At 39.1% G+C, this 19274-nt stretch overlaps 1 protein-coding gene and 1 long non-coding RNA gene across 2 annotated transcripts; both read right to left on the bottom strand.

Moving 5' to 3' along the window:
- Window positions 1-621: 621 nt before the first annotated feature.
- LOC149624233 (uncharacterized) lies at window positions 622-1510 on the bottom strand. The gene is made up of 2 exons (XR_016374637.1): window positions 1183-1510; window positions 622-1103 (listed from the first exon to the last, which is right to left on the bottom strand). It is a non-coding gene; the product is annotated as an uncharacterized LOC149624233 (long non-coding RNA).
- A 3553-nt stretch (window positions 1511-5063) lies between these two features.
- LOC149624232 (uncharacterized) lies at window positions 5064-7322 on the bottom strand. The gene is made up of 7 exons (XM_089852259.1): window positions 7259-7322; window positions 6024-6154; window positions 5876-5924; window positions 5565-5813; window positions 5434-5505; window positions 5170-5372; window positions 5064-5093 (listed from the first exon to the last, which is right to left on the bottom strand). Exons 1-7 carry the CDS (start codon window positions 7320-7322, stop codon window positions 5085-5087), a joined length of 777 nt encoding a protein of 258 aa, XP_089708385.1. The 3' UTR covers window positions 5064-5084.
- Between the last annotated feature and the right edge of the window lie 11952 nt (window positions 7323-19274).

Raw genomic sequence — 19274 nt, 5'->3', positions numbered from 1 at the left:
ATGGCAATTTTATCTCAATTAGTTGGTAAATTCTAAACCAAAGACCCGTCGCTGAAAGAAAATGTTAAACGAAAACCTCGGGGCTCGAGGAAAAAGGCCTTTAAATCAACACTGGATGAAAGTGAAAATCATGAAATATCTCCGCTCAAAAAAGGACATCCGAATGTATGTCCAAGACCAACACGTGCAACATTATCTTCGTTCAAAAAAGGACATTCAACTGTATGTCCCAGTACATCAAGATCTGATTTAAATTCTGTGATTCCTGCAAGTAAGAGGGGAAAAACAGAAACAACTAATGTGAAGTCCGAGAATGTCGTGTTAAACGTAGTTTACGGGCGAAACCTTTCCCGCCCGTATCACAAGTGTATTTGACACCCTCATTTTGTTCTCGAACATGTCTCGTTAACGTATCTTTTCTCTAAAATTCGAAGCCGCATACCTCACACGGAAACATATTTTATGAAGTACTAACTAGTTAACTAGGTTATAGTTCATAATAAAATACAAAACTCTGGGCGGGTTTATATACCACCCAGCGCTTATCAGTAAACTTGAAACTCCGAAGATACTCGAGAGATAGAATCTAAACGGTGGAATCAAGAGATGAAAACACACGTCTAACTTTAATTACTGGTTTATTGCAAATTATTTTTTTTCGTAACAGTTTCTTATTTTATTATTTTTTTTTAATCCACCTCGGGGTCGTCCATGATCTCCTGACAGATCTGCTCTAGGGTGAGTAAATCTTTTAAAGCATCCGTCTCGATGACCGGTTTAGTTTTCCTACCCCTCTTTTTGGATCCGACCTTGCTCGTCGCTTTAGATCTTTTTAGGAGGTTAGATTAGGGTGTTTCTGGTAGGGCAACCCTGGAAAACGTTTGAGGGTTGTTGTTACCCGTCTGCAGTTGTGCGTGGCCCAGAGTCGGTGACGTTGTCGGAATAGGTTCCTGGTGGGTGATTGGTATCGCCGTTGGGATAGACAACTGATTGGAGCGTGGAATTGGAAAACCCTGCATGGAGGTATTGACTTCGATCCCCAGAGAGCTCAGGATGTCTACTACTTCTATTTCACCCTCGACTGGGATGTCGATTTTTTTGACCTGAAGGTATATTTACATATAAACTCAATTGTAATTTTAGAGTACCTTACGAGGCTAGTAATAATAAATAAAATCATACCGATATAAATTTTTGACTTCCTTTTAGTCCGTTAGTCCGAACGTTCTCCAGGTTCGCATGATAGTGGAGATTCACTCTGATTTGACTGGTCCCCTCGTCAGGGAAGATACCGTTATGTCATCGCTGATGGCATTTGCGAATTATTATAGTAAAAACTCTGAATGTTAGTTCTACCTTCGGGGTTATCAATCCTAGGGTGGCTGTATACAGCAGACTGCATATGGTTGGGATAGACGTCGTAGAATCCATAGTTGCGATGAGAATGTGTTGATGAGAGAATGATATTTTCTATCTAATCCAACCGTTTTATACAGAATAAAAATCCTCTCCAAACCATCAATAACTGAAGTACTATATGGAAAAACACTTTTATTAAATTCGTAAGATTTTTATCCTAAAATTGAGAAATTGGTTATCAGTTTGGATTGAATTTTTTTTAAATAAAAATCCTCTCCAAACCATAAATAACTGAAGTACTCTATGGAGAGCTTTCTAGAAATATGGAAAAACACTTGTATTAAATTTGTAAGCTTTTATCCTAAAATTGAAAGATCGGTTATCAGTTTGGATTGAATTTTTATTATTTATATACAAACACTTTGATTTTTAAGCCACAAATTTAATTTATAAGCTTTAATGGAGCAACACGGAGTGTTATGTTTATGGAATTTACATAGTTCAAACTCTGGTTCGAGTTGCTCGAGTGGTTCTCGCGTTAATTTTGGGCAGCCTAGAGATTCAGCATTTCCCACTTCACAACCTGAATATCTCGATAGAAAGATTGACTTCTCAAGTCCCTTCGTCCAAAACGCATTTGCCTTTTGCACAAGACCTCATATTATATTTTCGAAGTCCTTGTAATTATATTCGCCATCGCACCAAAACAACCCTCCTATATTACGAGCGATCCATCCATTCAATCGCCTGTCTTTGAAGTTGAGCTCGCTGTACTGAAATGGTGGTTTGAAAGTGAAGACCCCATTCTCACCCGTTTCCACGATGTAGTACGCCAATTCCTTTATTATGTCCCTGCCATTAGCTTGCAGGAAGCTAGCTTCGAGAGCGCATGTCTTTGCCGTCGAAATCTCCATACTTTGCCTATTAATAACATCGTAATTAGGTGCTTTTCACGGTCTCTATGGTTACTTCTCTCTGAAAAGTGGTTACTCACGCGGAGAATATGATCGTCTGAATACTTTATTCACTCATCGTCAAAACCTTATATACCTTGGTTTGTTTCAACCACCTCTTAAAAACTTACCACTCAATCCCCCCCTTATACATACAGATATGTATATGGACCTAAATATATAACCGTTGTCGTCGAAATCTCCATACTTTGCCTATTTATAACATAGTAATTAGGTGCTTTTCACGGTCTCTATGGTTACTTCTCTCTGAAAAGTGGTTACTCACGCGAAGAATATGATCGCCTGAATACTTAAGCCTATATACTAAAATTACCAAAGCCCCAGCGTCTTATCATATGAAATACATGAACCACTCTTCAATTACCAGGGGATATATTCGGGGATGTCCATTGAATTAAAATTAGCATGGATGTCGCAAAACACCCAAGACTTAGAACTGCCTTCCTATTATGGTTACAGATAATAAAATATCAGCCTTTTCCCCCCATTACCTCTATTTCAAAAGATAAACACAGAACTTGAACACCGATAAGCTCTGCAGGGCATTTGGAATGGACGATATTCTTGATTTCTAATCCGCCGTTGAAACACTCCTAAACTTCGGCGTCTTATCACACCCCCTCGCAGGGTGTCACTGATATCGGTCTGCGGTGAACCACTCTTCGATAGCCGAGGAGATATTCAGAGAAATCACCGTCGAAGGAAAATTAACATGCACTCCCTATAGCATATACGACCAAAAACCACCTCCCCATTATGGTCAACTCTCCTTTTCCCTTTACTATTACTCTACTCTATTCCCTCTTCTAAAATTAAATCTATCCCTGGCCTCACATTTGCGATAAACGCGGAAGGCTGTAGTCAACCTCAGGCTCCGTTTAGAGAAGCTCAATCGCGTAGGGAACGTTCCTAGCATAGAAGCCCTCTCCTCTGAAGTTGTTTCATGTATGGAATAGTCGACTAAGTCTATTTGAAGGGATCTCGTGCGGCGCATATGCCATCATGAATGAGATTTTCACTAGGCTGCAATGAGTCGGGCTGAAGACCTAGACGTAATTAATATGAGTTCTAAATATTATGATATCATGGCCCAAATAACAATATTTTCAAACCTCTTCTCCTCTTCAAAAGACGCGAGTTTTCTCTTAAAGGGAGCGGGAAGCGGAAATTAAAGTGTTTTTATGGATTCTTCTACTAATCATGAGACCAGTATGCATAACGAAAAATTCAGGAAATACCTCTCATTGATTTTAATATTCAAATTAGGTTAAGATTTTAAGAATAATTTCAAAAAAGGAACTCCGACCAATCGCGTAACGCCGTGTCTTTTTGTTAACAAAATTCTCGTGGCACGCTTCATGTCTCGCGCCACAATTGTCACATCACGCAAATTTTTTCAAGTCCCGCGATAAATTTATTCAACACGAAGCGTGCCAAGAGAAAATTGTTGATAAAAATGCAGGGCGCTACGCGATTGGTCGGAGATCCTTATTTAAAATTATCCATGAAATTTCAAACTAATTGACGTATAAAAATCGTTCGTTGTTATTTCCTGGATAATTCACTATGCAGATTGGTCTTATAGAAGAATCAATAAAAAATTACTTAATTTTCCACTTCACCATCCCTTTAATGAGCGTCTGAATTGTTTCAAAGTATCGCGCCACAAGACCAATCATTTATATATGCATAAAGTGCCATAACATCTAACAAGCATTATTACGACAAAGATTCGATACTCGATTATGAATTATCGCCATTTAAATCGAAGTTGCCAGATTTTGAATAAAGGCTGATTACTCGTGACCTATTCATCCGAATTGAATTTGGTGAAAACTTTTCAAATATGAATCACCCCAAGGAATCCGAAAATCGCATTTATATCCTCGAGAATCCAATATTTTCAAAGTTGATAATTTTGACATTTCCGGTTTCCGGTATAAGTATGCAAAGGACAACTGTGAATCGGGTAAAATATGAAAGAGAAATGCAAAACTTTTATAACGCACTTTTTTCCAGAGCGCTAGCTTGAATAGTTTTTGAAATATAGTAAAATATGTGCGAAAACTGCAACGCGCAAGGACTTTTTTAACTGTCTGTACACATATTTCTCACAACATTTCAGTGAATGAAATTTTTCTCTTTACTTTGGCCTTTTCAAATTCACACTGTATTTAAAAATAAAAAACAAGCGCCCTAATTGTCATTTAACAACTAAATGATTCAGTTTCTTGAATTATTTCTTGATTTTTTTTGTCTTCGTTCTTTGCGCAATTCTGCTCGGCGCTTGTTTTAACCACTCTTTAATAGTGTAGTCGATGACATTCTCTGGAACATTTTTGAACATTTGATTTGTTCTAACAGAACCTTAATTTAAGAGAGAACATTATTTCAGAAAATGTTTACTTAGTGAAATTTATTCTCTTTAAATATAAAAATTCAAGTTAGGAGGGTGGCTAGACGTTGGCGTAATTAGGATAGGTAATAAAACTAGAGCCACAATTTGAGAATTATATCAAACTCCCCACTCCCATAGTCCTGATTCTTCACCACTTATGTCACAGATAGAAACATATTTATTAAACTAGACTTCCCTTAAAACAATCACACACTTACTTATTATAACATTTTTGGCCTTTAAAGATTTGAATGCCATTTTTTTGTTTCCAGCCCAGTTAAAGTTTTTGGCGAGGTCATCGTGCAGCAACTGACATAGTATCCTCCTTATACCATCTTTCACATTTCTGCCCCCTAGGCCTCCTAGATACAATACCTTAGAATACATTTTATGTATCACATTTACCTTTCTTACAATAATGTTATCTTAAGTGTTTACCAGAGTTAATTGATTATTTTTTTCGTTTAAAAATTCTTCCAGATTTTCTAAAGCTTCTATTGATGTTAAAGGCAAATTTAAGTGGTCAACATCTAATTTCGAGCTTTGAGGATTTTTTTCTAATAGAATTTTGTTCAGCATTCTGGCATTACATTCAACTTGAAATTTGACGTTTTGCACTTCTCTCATAATTTTCTCCAAAACTAGAATTATGAGCAGATATTCAGAATTTCTTGTAATAAACTTAAAACAAATATACCCTACATTGGTAAAGTTGATTCGTTGGTATTTCAACTGAAGGAGTGCTACAGGGCGTCAAAATCGGCTCCCTTGATCCTAAAAATATATTTGAAACTTTCAACATGAATTTCTCTAGTTACAACTGGAAAAAATACTTTGAGAATTTGCTTGCAATGTTTCATATTCCTCAATGGTTCTTAACGGTGGAGTATTCGATTCTACCCGATCGTGTTGCGTTCTTACTGGTGGGGTGTTCGATTCTACCTGATCGTGTTGCGCTCTTACTGGTGGGGTGTTAGATTCTTCCCTTTCCTGTGTGGTTCTTGCTGGCGGGGTGTTCGATTCTACCCGTTCCTGTATGGTTCTTGCTGGAGGGGTGTTCGACTCTACTCGCTGCTGCAAGCCTAATATTTTATAAGGCAGGTAAGCACACATTCAGGACAAGTATATAGTTAGCAGAAATTACTTGATGGAAAAGCTGGTGCTTCAGGCAAGCTTGTTGAATTGTGCACTTTCTTTGAAAGGGTTTAGTTATATTATATTGGTCAAAGATTTTCAAGATTTGCCTTCATCAGCGCTATCTGAAGATTCAAAAGCGAAGTTTAAAGGATTACCTCTTGAACTTTTTTGTTTACGGTACTTTGTTTGGAATTTACAACCGCGCCCAATTCCACCTCCGAGACATTTCCTACATCGGGTAGAATTTCACTTTCTTTCGCCTTAAACTCGGCCATTTTTAAACCATCTGAGATAAAAAATGCCAGTTTTCAAGTTTGAATTCAAGTTTAATAATAAAAACTAGCAACGGAATTACCTGTTTCATAAAGGATTTTACGTACTATATAGCTTTTCCATTTTTCAGTAGGCGCTTCTGAATTTATCAGAACTTTTCATTTGATCGAAAACTAAGCTAAAAACAACTTTTGGTGCTATCATTCCACCACGCTCTATTTTTAACATCGCTTTCTCTGGTGCCTTTTTTGTCGGTATTGGTGAATTCTACCACCATGAATTTTTTCCCACTCATTATATAATGTCGTTACAATGTTACCTTCACAGATATAAAACTAGCATTATTGACAAGCTACTACCATTAAATTTTTCTCTTTCTTTAATTGTTTTTGTACAACATGCAAATTTAAAGTGATGATAATTCATATTCGGCGTTAATTGATAAAAAATTAAGAGAAATGTAATCACGACTATAGCATGCACTTTATCAAACACATGACTAATATGACGAACATTACGATTACTGGATATTGAAACACAGTCAAATACACCCACACATACACAAACACGGTCTTGACAGAAAGTCTCCATGACATAAGTCATACAGTGAGGTAAAAAGGCATTTAAAGGCACCTCGAAGTCAAATTGCACATATTATGCCTCCTTGGTTCCTTTCATCCTTGCCCTATATTGTGAAAACAAAGTAATTGCTCAGGTATCCAGTGAATTCATACATATTAATTTACAAATTGGTAATACATAATTAGTAATAATCGTGTTTCCAAAACGATTTTAAACACATGCAACATGAAATTGTGTCCTGTTTCATAGCCCATCGCTTCTTTGAAATTAGATTAGCACCACCAGAAAAATGCCTCTCAGACGAAACTGACGACCCTTGAATGGACAAATAATCCCTTACCATTTTGCTAACGGTGGGGTAAACACCTTCATTGGCCGGTAATGGTACAGATTATTATGATTTTATTCCACGACAATACTTGCCTTTTAACCGGGGCTATACCTTCCACCATTCGAGTTTGTCCGATGTCGGTATGAGGAGGAAGCAGTTCATCCTTTCAGTATTTCAGAAGCTCAGTGCCGCTGACTCTCCTACGAGAACGTTTTGGATAAACGCTGTACAGGTCGTCCGCGTCAGCGGAAGTTCCCTGGCTATCCATTATCGACTCGTCACTATAACAGTAGTACTACTATAAACAGTAGTATTCGTTAAAGATGTTCAGAGCAGTAGCTTTTATGTTTTTCAGTTCCGTTTTGCTGTACTGATCTTTAAAGAAGTCCACCTTTAATGTTGGATCTAAAACTGCAATGTAAAATACACACGACGTAAATGGTGGAAGGGGGATATCATAAATACAAGGCTCCGAATTTGGCAGGGACTCTGAGACAGGTGCGCCCTCTACCCCCGCCTTAATACGGCCCTTGTGGTGGTTTAAATAACAATTGGATGATACGAATATAAGACGTTGAATACAAGTACTATGACCCGGAGGCGCCCATGGCTGAAATTTACCTCGACCTGATTAGGCACTGTAAATTTCTGAACACATAACGTCATAAGTTCATAAGATATGTAATACTAAGGCTCGGCGAAATCACGTAGCATTAATTTCTACCAAAACGAGAAGGCAACACGACACAGAGACAACGTTATCACCAGAAAAATAGAACCCCATTCCAACGAGGACACTACGGGTAACGATAAACCCAACGAAATTTGTCCAGGAACTGGGAGCATCCACGGAAACTGGTTGAGAAACAAAGGCTCTCACGAACACGAGGTTAGTGACGAAAACGAAATTTACGAAGAGACTAACGGCATCGAAGGCTACGCAGACGCCAACGACTATTTTAACGACCACGACAAACGAAATACAGCATACGACTACGCGATAAATTCTGACGAACAATCTCCTACGTTTACGATAGACACCGAGTCAGAAATACGACCTATACGAAATTACAACATGTCTGAAGACGAAAACAACGGTTCGCATCCAGCTGGAATATTGCCATGAATGATTTCCAGGAGGCTATACGATTAGCAGTCTCAAACGCAGTTCAACAGACCGTTAGTTCCTGCACGCATACTACAAGGCACAGCCAATCCGAATGTGGTGAATCAAGGCAACAACGTACATCGTCACTGGGATGATACTAATCAAATTATCCCCAATTTTGATCCCGAAAACGTGCCTCATCAAACCATTACTATGTGGTTGAAGAAAGTAGATGATGCTGCCACCGCTTACGGATGGAACGAAAGAATGACAATCAACAGCGCCTTACCAAAGTTAAAGGGTTCGGCCAAGACATGGTTCGAAGGACTCTCGTCAAGTGTATTTACATGGGCTGAATGGAAAACGAAGCTAGAAGAATGGTTCCCACCATCAAAAGGATGTCAGCAGTTACATAGGGAAATGGAGCAATTTGTACGAACACCCAGCGACACTGTAGAGAAATACTACCAAGAAAAGGTGGCGAAGGCTAGACTCTGTGGTTTAAACGGGGAAGCGATGATTGAGTATCTCATTTCGGGATTGAATGATAGAGAATTGATTACAGCATTGAGTGTCAGGGAGTTCAAGAATCCGCCAGAACTGCTCAAATGCGTACAACAATTAGAAGGCCGTTTGATAATCACGAGCAATTCCAACGAAAATAGGAAAAGACCGCCAATGGGAAAAACGAGCGACCCATTCACTAGATGGCCTACGCGTGACGAAAATCTCAAGCAGACGAATGAAAATCAAAACCCCCAGCAAGCTAAGCTTCGTCCACGAAAACCGAATTACAACGATAGGGGTTTGTCCCTATGTTTTAATTGCAACGACTACGGCCACATAGCGCGAAACTGCCTTAAACCACAAAAGAGGCTCCGATGTGACACTTGTCAACGAGTAGGCCACGAAACTAAAGATTGTAGGAAGAATATAACTCCAAGAGAAACCATGCATATTGATGATGATAAACTAAACGTAGACGGGAACGAAAAGTATTTTATGAACGCCTACGTTAAGGATAAACCAATCAGATCATATGTAGACATGGGTTGCAAATGCGTCATCATCCGAAAAAGTACTGCCGACGAATTTGGCTTGACTGTTGAAGACCCCAAGAAGGAACGGTCCATTGGAGGATACGGAGGTACATCCCGAATTCAGCCAGTTGGTATCGCAAGAGCAACCGTCAAAGTTGACCAAGTAAGCGCGGACGTATAGCTGATAGTTGTACGGGATGAGAATCAAGACATCCCTCTACTTATTGGACAACCTCTCACCGAATTACCGCATGTCACCATCGTTAAACGACAAAACGCTATTCGATTATTTGAAGAAACCCACTCGAGTCGATTATGGGAGATAACTCGATACAAAACATGGAGATTCCTGAACTGCCGCTCCAACCCGTAAATCTTTGGGCACGTAAAGCTTCAGTCATCCCAGTAAACTACGTTGGATTTATTGACCTTAGATTTAGAGGTATTTGTGGATGAACAAATGAGAACGTCTCCAGGAAGAGAATACTACATACCCAGAGGAATCTACGCGATTGATAAGAATGACTTCTCAAGTATACCAGTAGTAAATTTTTCTGGATCTCAACTCGAAATTAAGAAAGGAGAAAAGGTTCTACGAGCTGAACCGTGCGAACACTAACGGAAGAACAAATCATTGAATGTTTACACATCGGAACGGAAACGACAAAACGCATCGACATCGATGAAATAAACGTTGCACCTCACGTACCCGAGGAAAATAAGTCACAACTATGCAATCTCCTAAACGAATACCGGGACTGTTTTGCAAACGAATTAAGCGAACTGGGTCATACTACCCAAACGGCAATGAAAATCGAACTGACAACGGAGAAAGTAATCACATATAGACCCTACCGTCTATCACACGCGGAACGAGGGAAAGTCAAGACGAAAATAACCAAACTATTAGACGCTGGAATAATAGAAGAATCTACCTCGCCGTATTCAAGCCCAAAATTAATCGTTAAGAAGAAGACAGGAGACGAGAGACTATGTGTCGACTACCGGGCACTCAACCGGATCACGAAAAGGGATGCGTTTCCCCTTCCACTTATTGACGATCAACTAGAAAGGCTAAACGGAAATAGGTTCTTTACTAGTCTAGATCAAATTTCCGGGTACTACCAGATACCGGTCGACGAAGAATATCAAATGAAGACGGCATTCATCACCCCCGACGGACATTACCACTTCTTACGCATGCCTTTTGGCCTAGTTAACGGTCCAGCGATTTTCCAAAGTATGATGAACACTGTACTAGGACCTCTACGCTTCGAAATCGCTTTAACCTACTTGGATGATGTATTAATCCCTTCGAAAAACGAACATCAATGAATCGAGCATCTGAGAACCGTTCTAGATGTATTCCGATGGGCAAACCTAACACTAATTTTGAAGAAAAGTTACTTTCTGCAAACGAATATAGACTACCTGGGCTTCGAAATAACAGAAAAAGGAATACGCCCAGGGGAAAGGATGATAGTTGGCGTGAAGAACTTTCCTAGACCTCAAAATGTCCACGACGTCCGCCGATTTCTAGGTCTAACGAGTTTCTTCCGAAGGTTCGTCAAAGGCTTTGCCACCGTGACGGCACTACTATCAACATTACTACGAAAAAACGAAGAATTCAATTGGACCGACGAACAAGAGAATGCGTTCAGAAACTGCAAAGACTTATTTACGAGTAGGCCCATCTTAGGACTCTATGACCCAAGAGCATCAACGAAAGTGCATACCGATGCCAGCAAAGTTGGTCTTGGTGCTATTCTGATGCAGCGAGATAAAGAGCAAAATTACACCCAATTCACTATGCAAGTAGGAAACTCACACCGGAAGAATCACTTTATCATTCTAGTGAGCTCGAAACACTTGCAGTAGTATGGGCTCTGTTGAGATTCAGAGTGTATCTCATCGGAATTCCGTTTGTAGTTATCACCGACTGTACCTCTGTAAGATCAGCATTGGGAAAGAAGAATCTAGTACCGAGGATAGGACGTTGGTGGTTGTTACTACAAGAATATGAATTTGACGTTGTCCATCGACCTGGCGAACGAATGGCGCACGTTGACGCCTTAAGCGGAGCTCCTACCGAGGCAGCGGTAGAAATGGAAATAGTTTCTGGTATAAACGTCCTGCATACGGCAGTAAGGACAGAGGATTGGTTGATATTGGCCCAACATAACGACCCAAAGAGCAAGTCTATTAAGGAAACTCTTCAAAAGAAGAATAAGCTCACGAAGGATGAGAAGAGAATCCATGAAGAATTCTTACTGGAGCAAGGCAGAGTTTTTCGCCATCAGAACAACGATCAGAAGGCAGCAAAACTATGGGTTGTACCAAACGACGCGAGGTGGCGCATAGTCAAAATGAATCACGACGATATCGGGCACGTAGGTGTCGAGTAAACTTGCTCTAAAATCCAAGAAACGTATTGGTTCCCGAGACGACGAAGATACGTGAGGAGATATATTTCAGCATGTTTGGAATGCTTGTTCCACAAACGTCCAACCGGAAGAAAGCCGGTAATGCTCCACTCCATTGAGAAAATCGGCACGCCATTTCACACGGAACACATGGACCACCTAGGCCCATTTGTCAGAAGCACGAAAGGTAACACGTTACTAATAGTGGCAATAGACGTCTTCACCAAATTTTGCGTGATACGAGCTGTAAGAGATACAGGCATGGGACCTACCGTTCGATTCGTAGAAGAGATAATTGGTATATTTGGACCACCGAATAGGATAATCTCGAATCAAGGGACAGCCTATACAGGAAAAGCATTCAGAAACTTATGCGTGTCCACAAATATTACGCACATTGTGAACGCAACCGCAACCCCGAGAGGTAATGGCCAAGTAGAAAGACTGAATCGACAATTGACACCCGCAATATCCAGTATGTGCAAACGAGAAGACGAAAGAGATTGGGTTTCTCACCTGATGCAAATACAATGGGGCATAAACAATACGTACCATACAGCCATTAAGCAATCACCTTTCAGTTTGCTATTCAACTACAAATCAAAGAACCCGAGCAGTTCTTTTCTCGAAACAGAAGTCAACGAAACCTTCGACGAAGAATTGATGTAGAGAAGAGAGAAAGCAATAGAATCAATTCGAGCGGATCAAGAAAAACAACGCTAAAAGGGCGCATGCACCCACTTACGTTCCCGGAGATTTAGTAGTTGTGGAACGACAACCACAAGCCACAGGATTGCCACTCAAGACGGCAGCTAAATATCGAGGACCATACGTTGTCACGGACAAACTCAGCTATGACCGATATTTGATCGAGGATCTACCCGAGACCCAACGAACTAACACATTCTATAGGAATACAGACAAGTTGAAACGCTTTCTAATCATCGACAACTCCTCCGACAAGGACGAAACGACCTCTTCTGACGATGACGACAGCGATCCAACGGACATGTCACGACGCAAGGGTGAAGACGAAGACGATCCTAAACCTCCGATAGGCGAATCCGCCGGAGAGAGAGACGGACAGCTCATGGATACTAGCAACAACACTGATGTTGAAACGATGCGACGAAGTCTACGAACAAGGAAACGACCTAGCTATTTGAAGGACTTTATATTTTAAACCCCAATTTTAAAATTATAATTAATGATCTAAGAAAAGTAAATGACCCAAACCAAAGATAATTCTGAACTTTATAAGTTAACATGTTTCTTAATTTTGTTTTATTGTTATTTATTTTAAAACGTCAATTCTTGAAGTCATGTAATGATTTTTAAAAACATTAACTGAGTTGAATTGTACCGAAATAATCAGGAGATTATAATTATAGGATGGCCGAGTGTAAGGCACTAGTTACACACGTGTATCTTAGATGGCGGGACTAGCACGATTACCTAGAACCGAGGTTATATATAGGGGTCAGAGATCCAATAGGGGACACTCTCTTTTTCTCTCGCGTGGTGCGAGGATAGTTCGTCGACAGTATTATGTATATGAGTACCTGATTTACCGAATAAACGATAACTATGTTCTTATTTCAACTGTACGATTGACTTTAATTATCTTGACACACGTATTAACTATGCGAGTTAACAGTAGACATGGGTAGCAAATGCGTAATCATTCGAAAAAGTACTGCCGACGAATTTGGCTTGACTGTTGAAGACCCCAAGAAGGAATTGTCCATTGGAGGATACGGAAGTACATCCCGAATTCAGCCAGTTGGTATCGCAAGAGCAACCGTCAAAGTTGACCAAGTAAGCGTGGACGTTGAGCCGATAGTTGTACGGGATGAGAATCAAGACATCCCTCTACTTATTGGACAACCTCTCACCGAATTACCGCATGTCACCATCGTTAAACGACAAAACGCTATTCGATTATTTGAAGAAACCCACTCGATTATGGGAGATAACTCGATACAAAACATGGAGATTCCTGAACTGCCTTCCCAACCTGTAAATCTTTGGGCACGTAAAGCTTCAGTCATCCCAGTAAACTACGTTGGATTTATTGACCTTCACTCTAAGGCATCTCAAGAAAGCGATTTAGAGGTATTTGTGGATGAACAAATAAGAACGTCTCCAGGAAGAGAATACTACATACCCAGAGGAATCTACGCGATTGATAAGAATGGCTTCTCAAGTATACCAGTAGTAAATTTGTCTGGATCTCAACTCGAAATCAAGAAAGGAGAAAAGGTTCTACGAGCTGAACCGTGTGAAGCACTAAAGGAAGAACAAATCATTGAATGTTTACACATCGGAACGGAAACGACAAAACGCATCGACATCAATGATATAAACGTTGCACCAAAGAGAGTATAGGGGAGGAGTGGAAGCTCCTCCGTTCCACAAGCGTAAAAGACTTGGTTGCTCCTAAATAACAAAGTTTCAAAAATTGGCACGAGTCAGTTTCCGGTTTGCTCAATTGTGATTGGACCATCGTCGTGCATGCCCCTTCGTAGCCACCCCCTCCCCCGAAATGGAGAGGATCGTAATATATTTCTCGGTTTCAAGTTTCAACAAAGTTTCAAAGGGGGATAAATAATTAGTTTTAAACTTTGAGTTAATAATGTATTAACGGAAATTTTTCATAATAATACCTGTTTGATAATACGTGTGCTGTAAGATCTATACGTGGACGGTGGTTTAAGTATTTTAGTTTACAACTTAGTCCTGATTATTTCAGCCTTTTTTTTAACCATGGATGAAAAAAACCTGATAGGTTTAACCAAATTTGTCTAACTTAAGTACTGAACTGTTAACCATTTATAGTTGGTTCATTTTCTGGGGCCCAGGACTGGTAATGGGTTACACATAAATGGCTATTTGAAAAGATTGAAAAATCGTTCAATAATGGTTAGAAAACGTTGTAACTACTTCTGCCGAGGGTTTGAAAACTACGATTTGTGACTTGAGGTTCTTCAAATTTCCTTCACCAAAAACTGAACGTGAAAATGTGAAAGATGGGTACAAGCTTGTGGACGTAAGAACTTGACAGTGTCAAATGTAACAGGCTCAACTTACATATGTAACAAACATTTTAAGAACTTTACTGGGCCTACCGAAGATAACCCAGATCCTATTTCACTATCAGAGGTTTTAAACCCAACATTAATTTCAAAACGCAATGTTGAAATTACTTCGTCAGAGAAAACGGTAATGTACTTTTAATAAACTTACTAACCTTTAAATGGATTACGCTTATACCAGTATTTGTGTTTTAGTCGAACAGTTTAATTCGTGAAACACCTACAAGCGGGAATGAAATACAAAAGCCCCCCCCCCCCAAAAAAGGCCTCGTTGCGACTCTGTGGAAAACACTAATTTACAAGCATTGGTGATTATTAAAATTAAAATTGTTATTTTTATCAATTAGAATTTATACCTATAATTAATGCAAACTGAATCCTAGGATGAAACACCCAAACCAAAGAAACGAAAATACATGCATCGTAAGCAGTGATGGGCACTATCATATCTTTTTTGAATCTGATACTTTATTTGATAGTTGGAAAAAAATCTAGCTATGATTTGACCGATTTTGATAGTGATAGATCAACCTAAATGATGGGCATGAAAAAATTGAGTTTGAACGTTCCGATTCCTAAGGAATTTTTTTGATACTTTTCCTGATTCATTAGTTTTGAAGAATATTTAATTTGATTTAAATTTGATAGGTATCGCTACCTATTAAAAATACAGGGTGTATCTGAAATGGACGTAGGAGCGAAAGTATTTGGGTTCCTGGGGCCAATATAAGGCGAAACTGTGGTATGACATTTTGTCGTACGCCAACCCATTTGGAAGTTACTTGAACCTCACACTTGCTAGTTTGCATAAATCACAGCATGTTTACTTCGTCTAAAACAGTAGGAATTAAATTCAAGATAGGATGATTATTGCAAATTAGTGGTTGCCAGCTAAAAAAAAAGCCTCATAGCCATAGAGTTTATAGTAACTTTTTAAGGAGTAGAAAGTCAAGAACATCAATGTAAAACAACATGTTACGATTTAGTGTGTTGAAACAACTGACCGATACTAACGGTAAACTGACAGCGATAAGTAGCGCAAACTAATAAGGAACACCGACATTTTGCTTCATTCTTCAAACAAGAAAGGTTGCATTTAATTTAAAGATTAGGTTAATGTTGCAACTTATCGAAATCGGTATTAGTGAATGAATGTTAGTGGGCGAATGTTTGGGATGGGATGTTGGGCAACGCCTGTTAAACCTGAGCAGTAAAATGCATAATTTGTAAAATTTAATCCTTATAAAAATCAACAAATAATGAAGAAACCTAAATGTTGAAAATGAAATAAAATTTGTTATGGTTCAAAGTGACCAAAAAAGGCAACATTCCTTTCTCTAAAAAATTACGGTGAGGGAGTAATGGCGGTTTTCTTGGGGCCTCACCCGTAACAAATTAAACACGGATAGTTGAACAAGAAACTGTGAGAGAAATGACTGAAGTATCGTAGCATGCGAACGTTTTAAAGTGATTTGCAGACCACCCTAAAACTTTAGACTAATGACGTTTACTAACTGGTAGAAATCTGCCAGCGTTGAGAACGACAGGAGACCTACGTGCAATGCGAGATGCAATGTAATGTACCCATAAGGAAATGTACACTCTTACTCCTTAGAATTATTCTATGAAAATTGCCATTAAAAACGATAAAAAAGGTTCTTCTTTTAAAGGTTCAAAGTGTTTTAAAGCATGTAAAAAATTTGCTAATTTAATGGAAACAAGACGTCGCCGGTATGTAGTCTTGTACACAAACCGAAATGAACACTTTTGCAACCTTTCTGTTTGAAGAATGAAGCAAAATGTCGGTGTTCCTTATTAGTTTCCGCTACTTATCGCTGTCAGTTTCCCGTTAGTATCGGTCAGTTGTTTCAACAAACTAATCGTAACATGTTGTTTTACAATGATGTTCGCTATGAGTCACCAAATGTACAACTTTCTACTCCTTAAAAATTTACTCTATGGCTATGAGGCTTTTTTGTTTTAGCTGGCAACCACTAATTTGCAATAATCATCCTATCTTCAACTTAATTCCTACTGTTTTAGACGAAGTCAACATGCTGTGATTTATGCAAACTAGCAAGTGTTGGGTTCAAGTAACTTCCAAATTGGTTGGCGTACAACAAAATTTCATACTACAGTTTCGCCTTATATTGGCCCCAGGAACCCAAATACTTTCGCTCCTACGTCCATTTCAGATACACCATGTATTTGAAAGCAAAAATGATATTTCTAATATATTTAATAAAATTTTAGTGAATTCCTTCCTTCTCTCTTCCCGGTATACAGCAGCGGTAGGTCATAAGATGGTCTACGAACTACGTGAGACAGTGAGATAGGAGGCCGAGGGCAAGGCTGAACTAGAATTGGGTTTCTCCCTTCTACGGAGAGTTTTAACCCCTCACCCTCGCATATTTTACAATGAGCTCGTCCAGTTCAGTCGTTTTCTAACTCTCGCCACCCCTCCCACGGTCCCACCCTCCCGGTGTGAACGAAAGTTTCAAGCGATGGACAATATGCCGATGGAATGAAAGGCTGTAACTCCTCAGTTATTTTGAAGCTGTCCCTTTTCGCGGTATTTCTCTCTCCAAAGCTGGCCTGCAGATTCATTGGATTGTTTCCGCGAATCGGTTTATTTATTCTAGTGATCAGTCAAAAGAAATTACACATAAAATTAATCGGAAATTTCGCGGTAGTAACTAAGCTCTTTTTTTTTTTTGCTCCAGTTTAGTTGCCGAGCTAGGGCTAAGTAGTTAGCTCCTTCTCCTTATGTCTGTTATCTATTTCATCACGGGAACTTGTGAAAACCTATCCTTTTAGTCATCGGCTTGGCTTGAACACGTGACTTTTTTAAGTTGCGTTTGATTCTTTAATGTGTTTAGTATGATATTGAGACGGTGAGAGTTCGCCATTTGATAGGTATAAAAATTGATAGCTGCAAAATCCAAAATATTTTGATAGGTAAAAAATTGATAGGGGCGAAAACAAAAATATTTTGATAGGTAAAAAGATATATCGAAATAAATGTGCCAAACACTGATCGTAAGCAGTCAAGTTTAGATGAAGGAGAAAAACAGAGTTAGATACGCTTGATTTTTGTTAACTTTCACCACCAATTGGTTGGTGTATGGAATTGCAAGCCAGCGGTGTAACCTTCAGTCAACACAAGAATGGCCTGGTTGTTTTGCAGTGTGATTTTACGTGTATTGAAAAACTGGTTGTGCAAATACAAGCATTAGGTGTAGAAGTAGCTGTTGAAAAATTGTTTGAGCATTATCCCATGGAAACCAGCACCAATATTTACAAGTTTCTTTTTAAAATGAATGAGTACAAAACTTGCGCAGGAAATGACGATACTGACTTGGTTTCAATTTAAAAATCACTTTCAAAAAACCGTCCCAACGCTAAAAGTTTTTATTCAGAGAGCTTGAACTCTGTATACAGGGTGTTTCTGGAAAGTCTGGCACAAATTAACAGGCATGTTCCTTCGGTCAAAAGGAGACCGAAAGGTCCTATGACGTTTTGGGGTAAAGCGCTCCGTTGCGACGTTATGGGCTCTCAAAAGTAAGCCGAAAAACAAGGAGATTTTGCAGAATTATAGGACTAGAATTGTGGTTTTGACCCAATTGTTTTCGATTATTGAGCATAAGGCAATGATCGAAATAAGTTCAAACCTAGTGGAAGACAATGAACGTGTTAAACGGCCAAAACCGTAAATCCCCGTTGTTTTTATTAATGATTGTAATTAAAGGTAAGGAAAGTAGCTCAGATATCGGTTACTTGTTTGTTCAGATGTACTGGTAACTGACTAGTCTTTTATTCTTTATTTGAATTAGACACATTACTTTTACAATAATTCGAATGAACCCCCATTACTTTTACAATATTAATTCGAATGAACCCCTTAAGTTTTACAATAATTCGAATGAACCCCTTAAGTTTTACAATAATTCGAATGAACCCCTTAAATTTTACAATAAATCGAATCGAACCCATTAATTTTACAATAATTTGAATCGAACCCATTAATTTTACAATAATTCGAATCGAACCCATTACATTTACAGTAATTCGAATTGAACCCATTACATTTACAATAATTCGAATCGAACCCATTACATTTACAGCTAATAGCGCCTCAGTTGAGAGAATTTGGCAACTTAAATGGCCAAAATAAAAATGAAAATCGGCACTGCGCACAGGCCTTGATTAACGTAAGCAACGGTCCAAAAGGAAACCAATTTGTTCCGAAAAACCGGCGTTGCTTTTCGCCTCGGTTTGGATTCGGAGGGTGGGAGGAGGTCAAGGGGTGCTCGATCGAGTTTCGGAATTTTCAAATTTTCGCGGACGGTTGGTCTGACGTCACCGAGAGACCCCCGAGGGGGAAAAATGTTTGTTTTTGCTTGTTAAGGAAATTGATTATACGAAGAGGGAAGCAATTTCATCCCATTTTTGTTATTTTTACGTGCAAATGTTCGAGGGAAGTGTTTTTGTTACATTATTTTCAATAATATTGTTGAATTTAGGATGCTGAACGCCGAACAATTGGTGTTTGTT

Source organism: Phalangium opilio, unplaced genomic scaffold, assembly GCF_054372755.1.
Source record: "Phalangium opilio isolate 3A_F unplaced genomic scaffold, DU_Popi_V2 ptg000106l_1, whole genome shotgun sequence".
Classification (NCBI taxonomy): domain Eukaryota; kingdom Metazoa; phylum Arthropoda; class Arachnida; order Opiliones; family Phalangiidae; genus Phalangium; species Phalangium opilio.
The sequence above is the reverse complement of the archived record's forward strand: the minus strand, read 5'-3'. Positions and strand labels throughout refer to the sequence as shown.

What these genes read in the sequence shown, in the direction of transcription:
- LOC149624232 (XM_089852259.1), bottom strand. Translation starts at nt 7,322, where the DNA reads ATGGATAGCCAGGGAACTTCCGCTGACGCGGACGACCTGTACAGCGTT. An exon ending in ATTGCAAGCAAATTCTCAAA is followed by an intron (nt 5,506 to 5,564) that starts GTATTTTTTCCA and finishes ATATATTTTTAG; the next exon opens with GATCAAGGGAGCCGATTTTG. An exon ending in AACGAATCAACTTTACCAAT is followed by an intron (nt 5,373 to 5,433) that starts GTAGGGTATATT and finishes TCATAATTCTAG; the next exon opens with TTTTGGAGAAAATTATGAGA.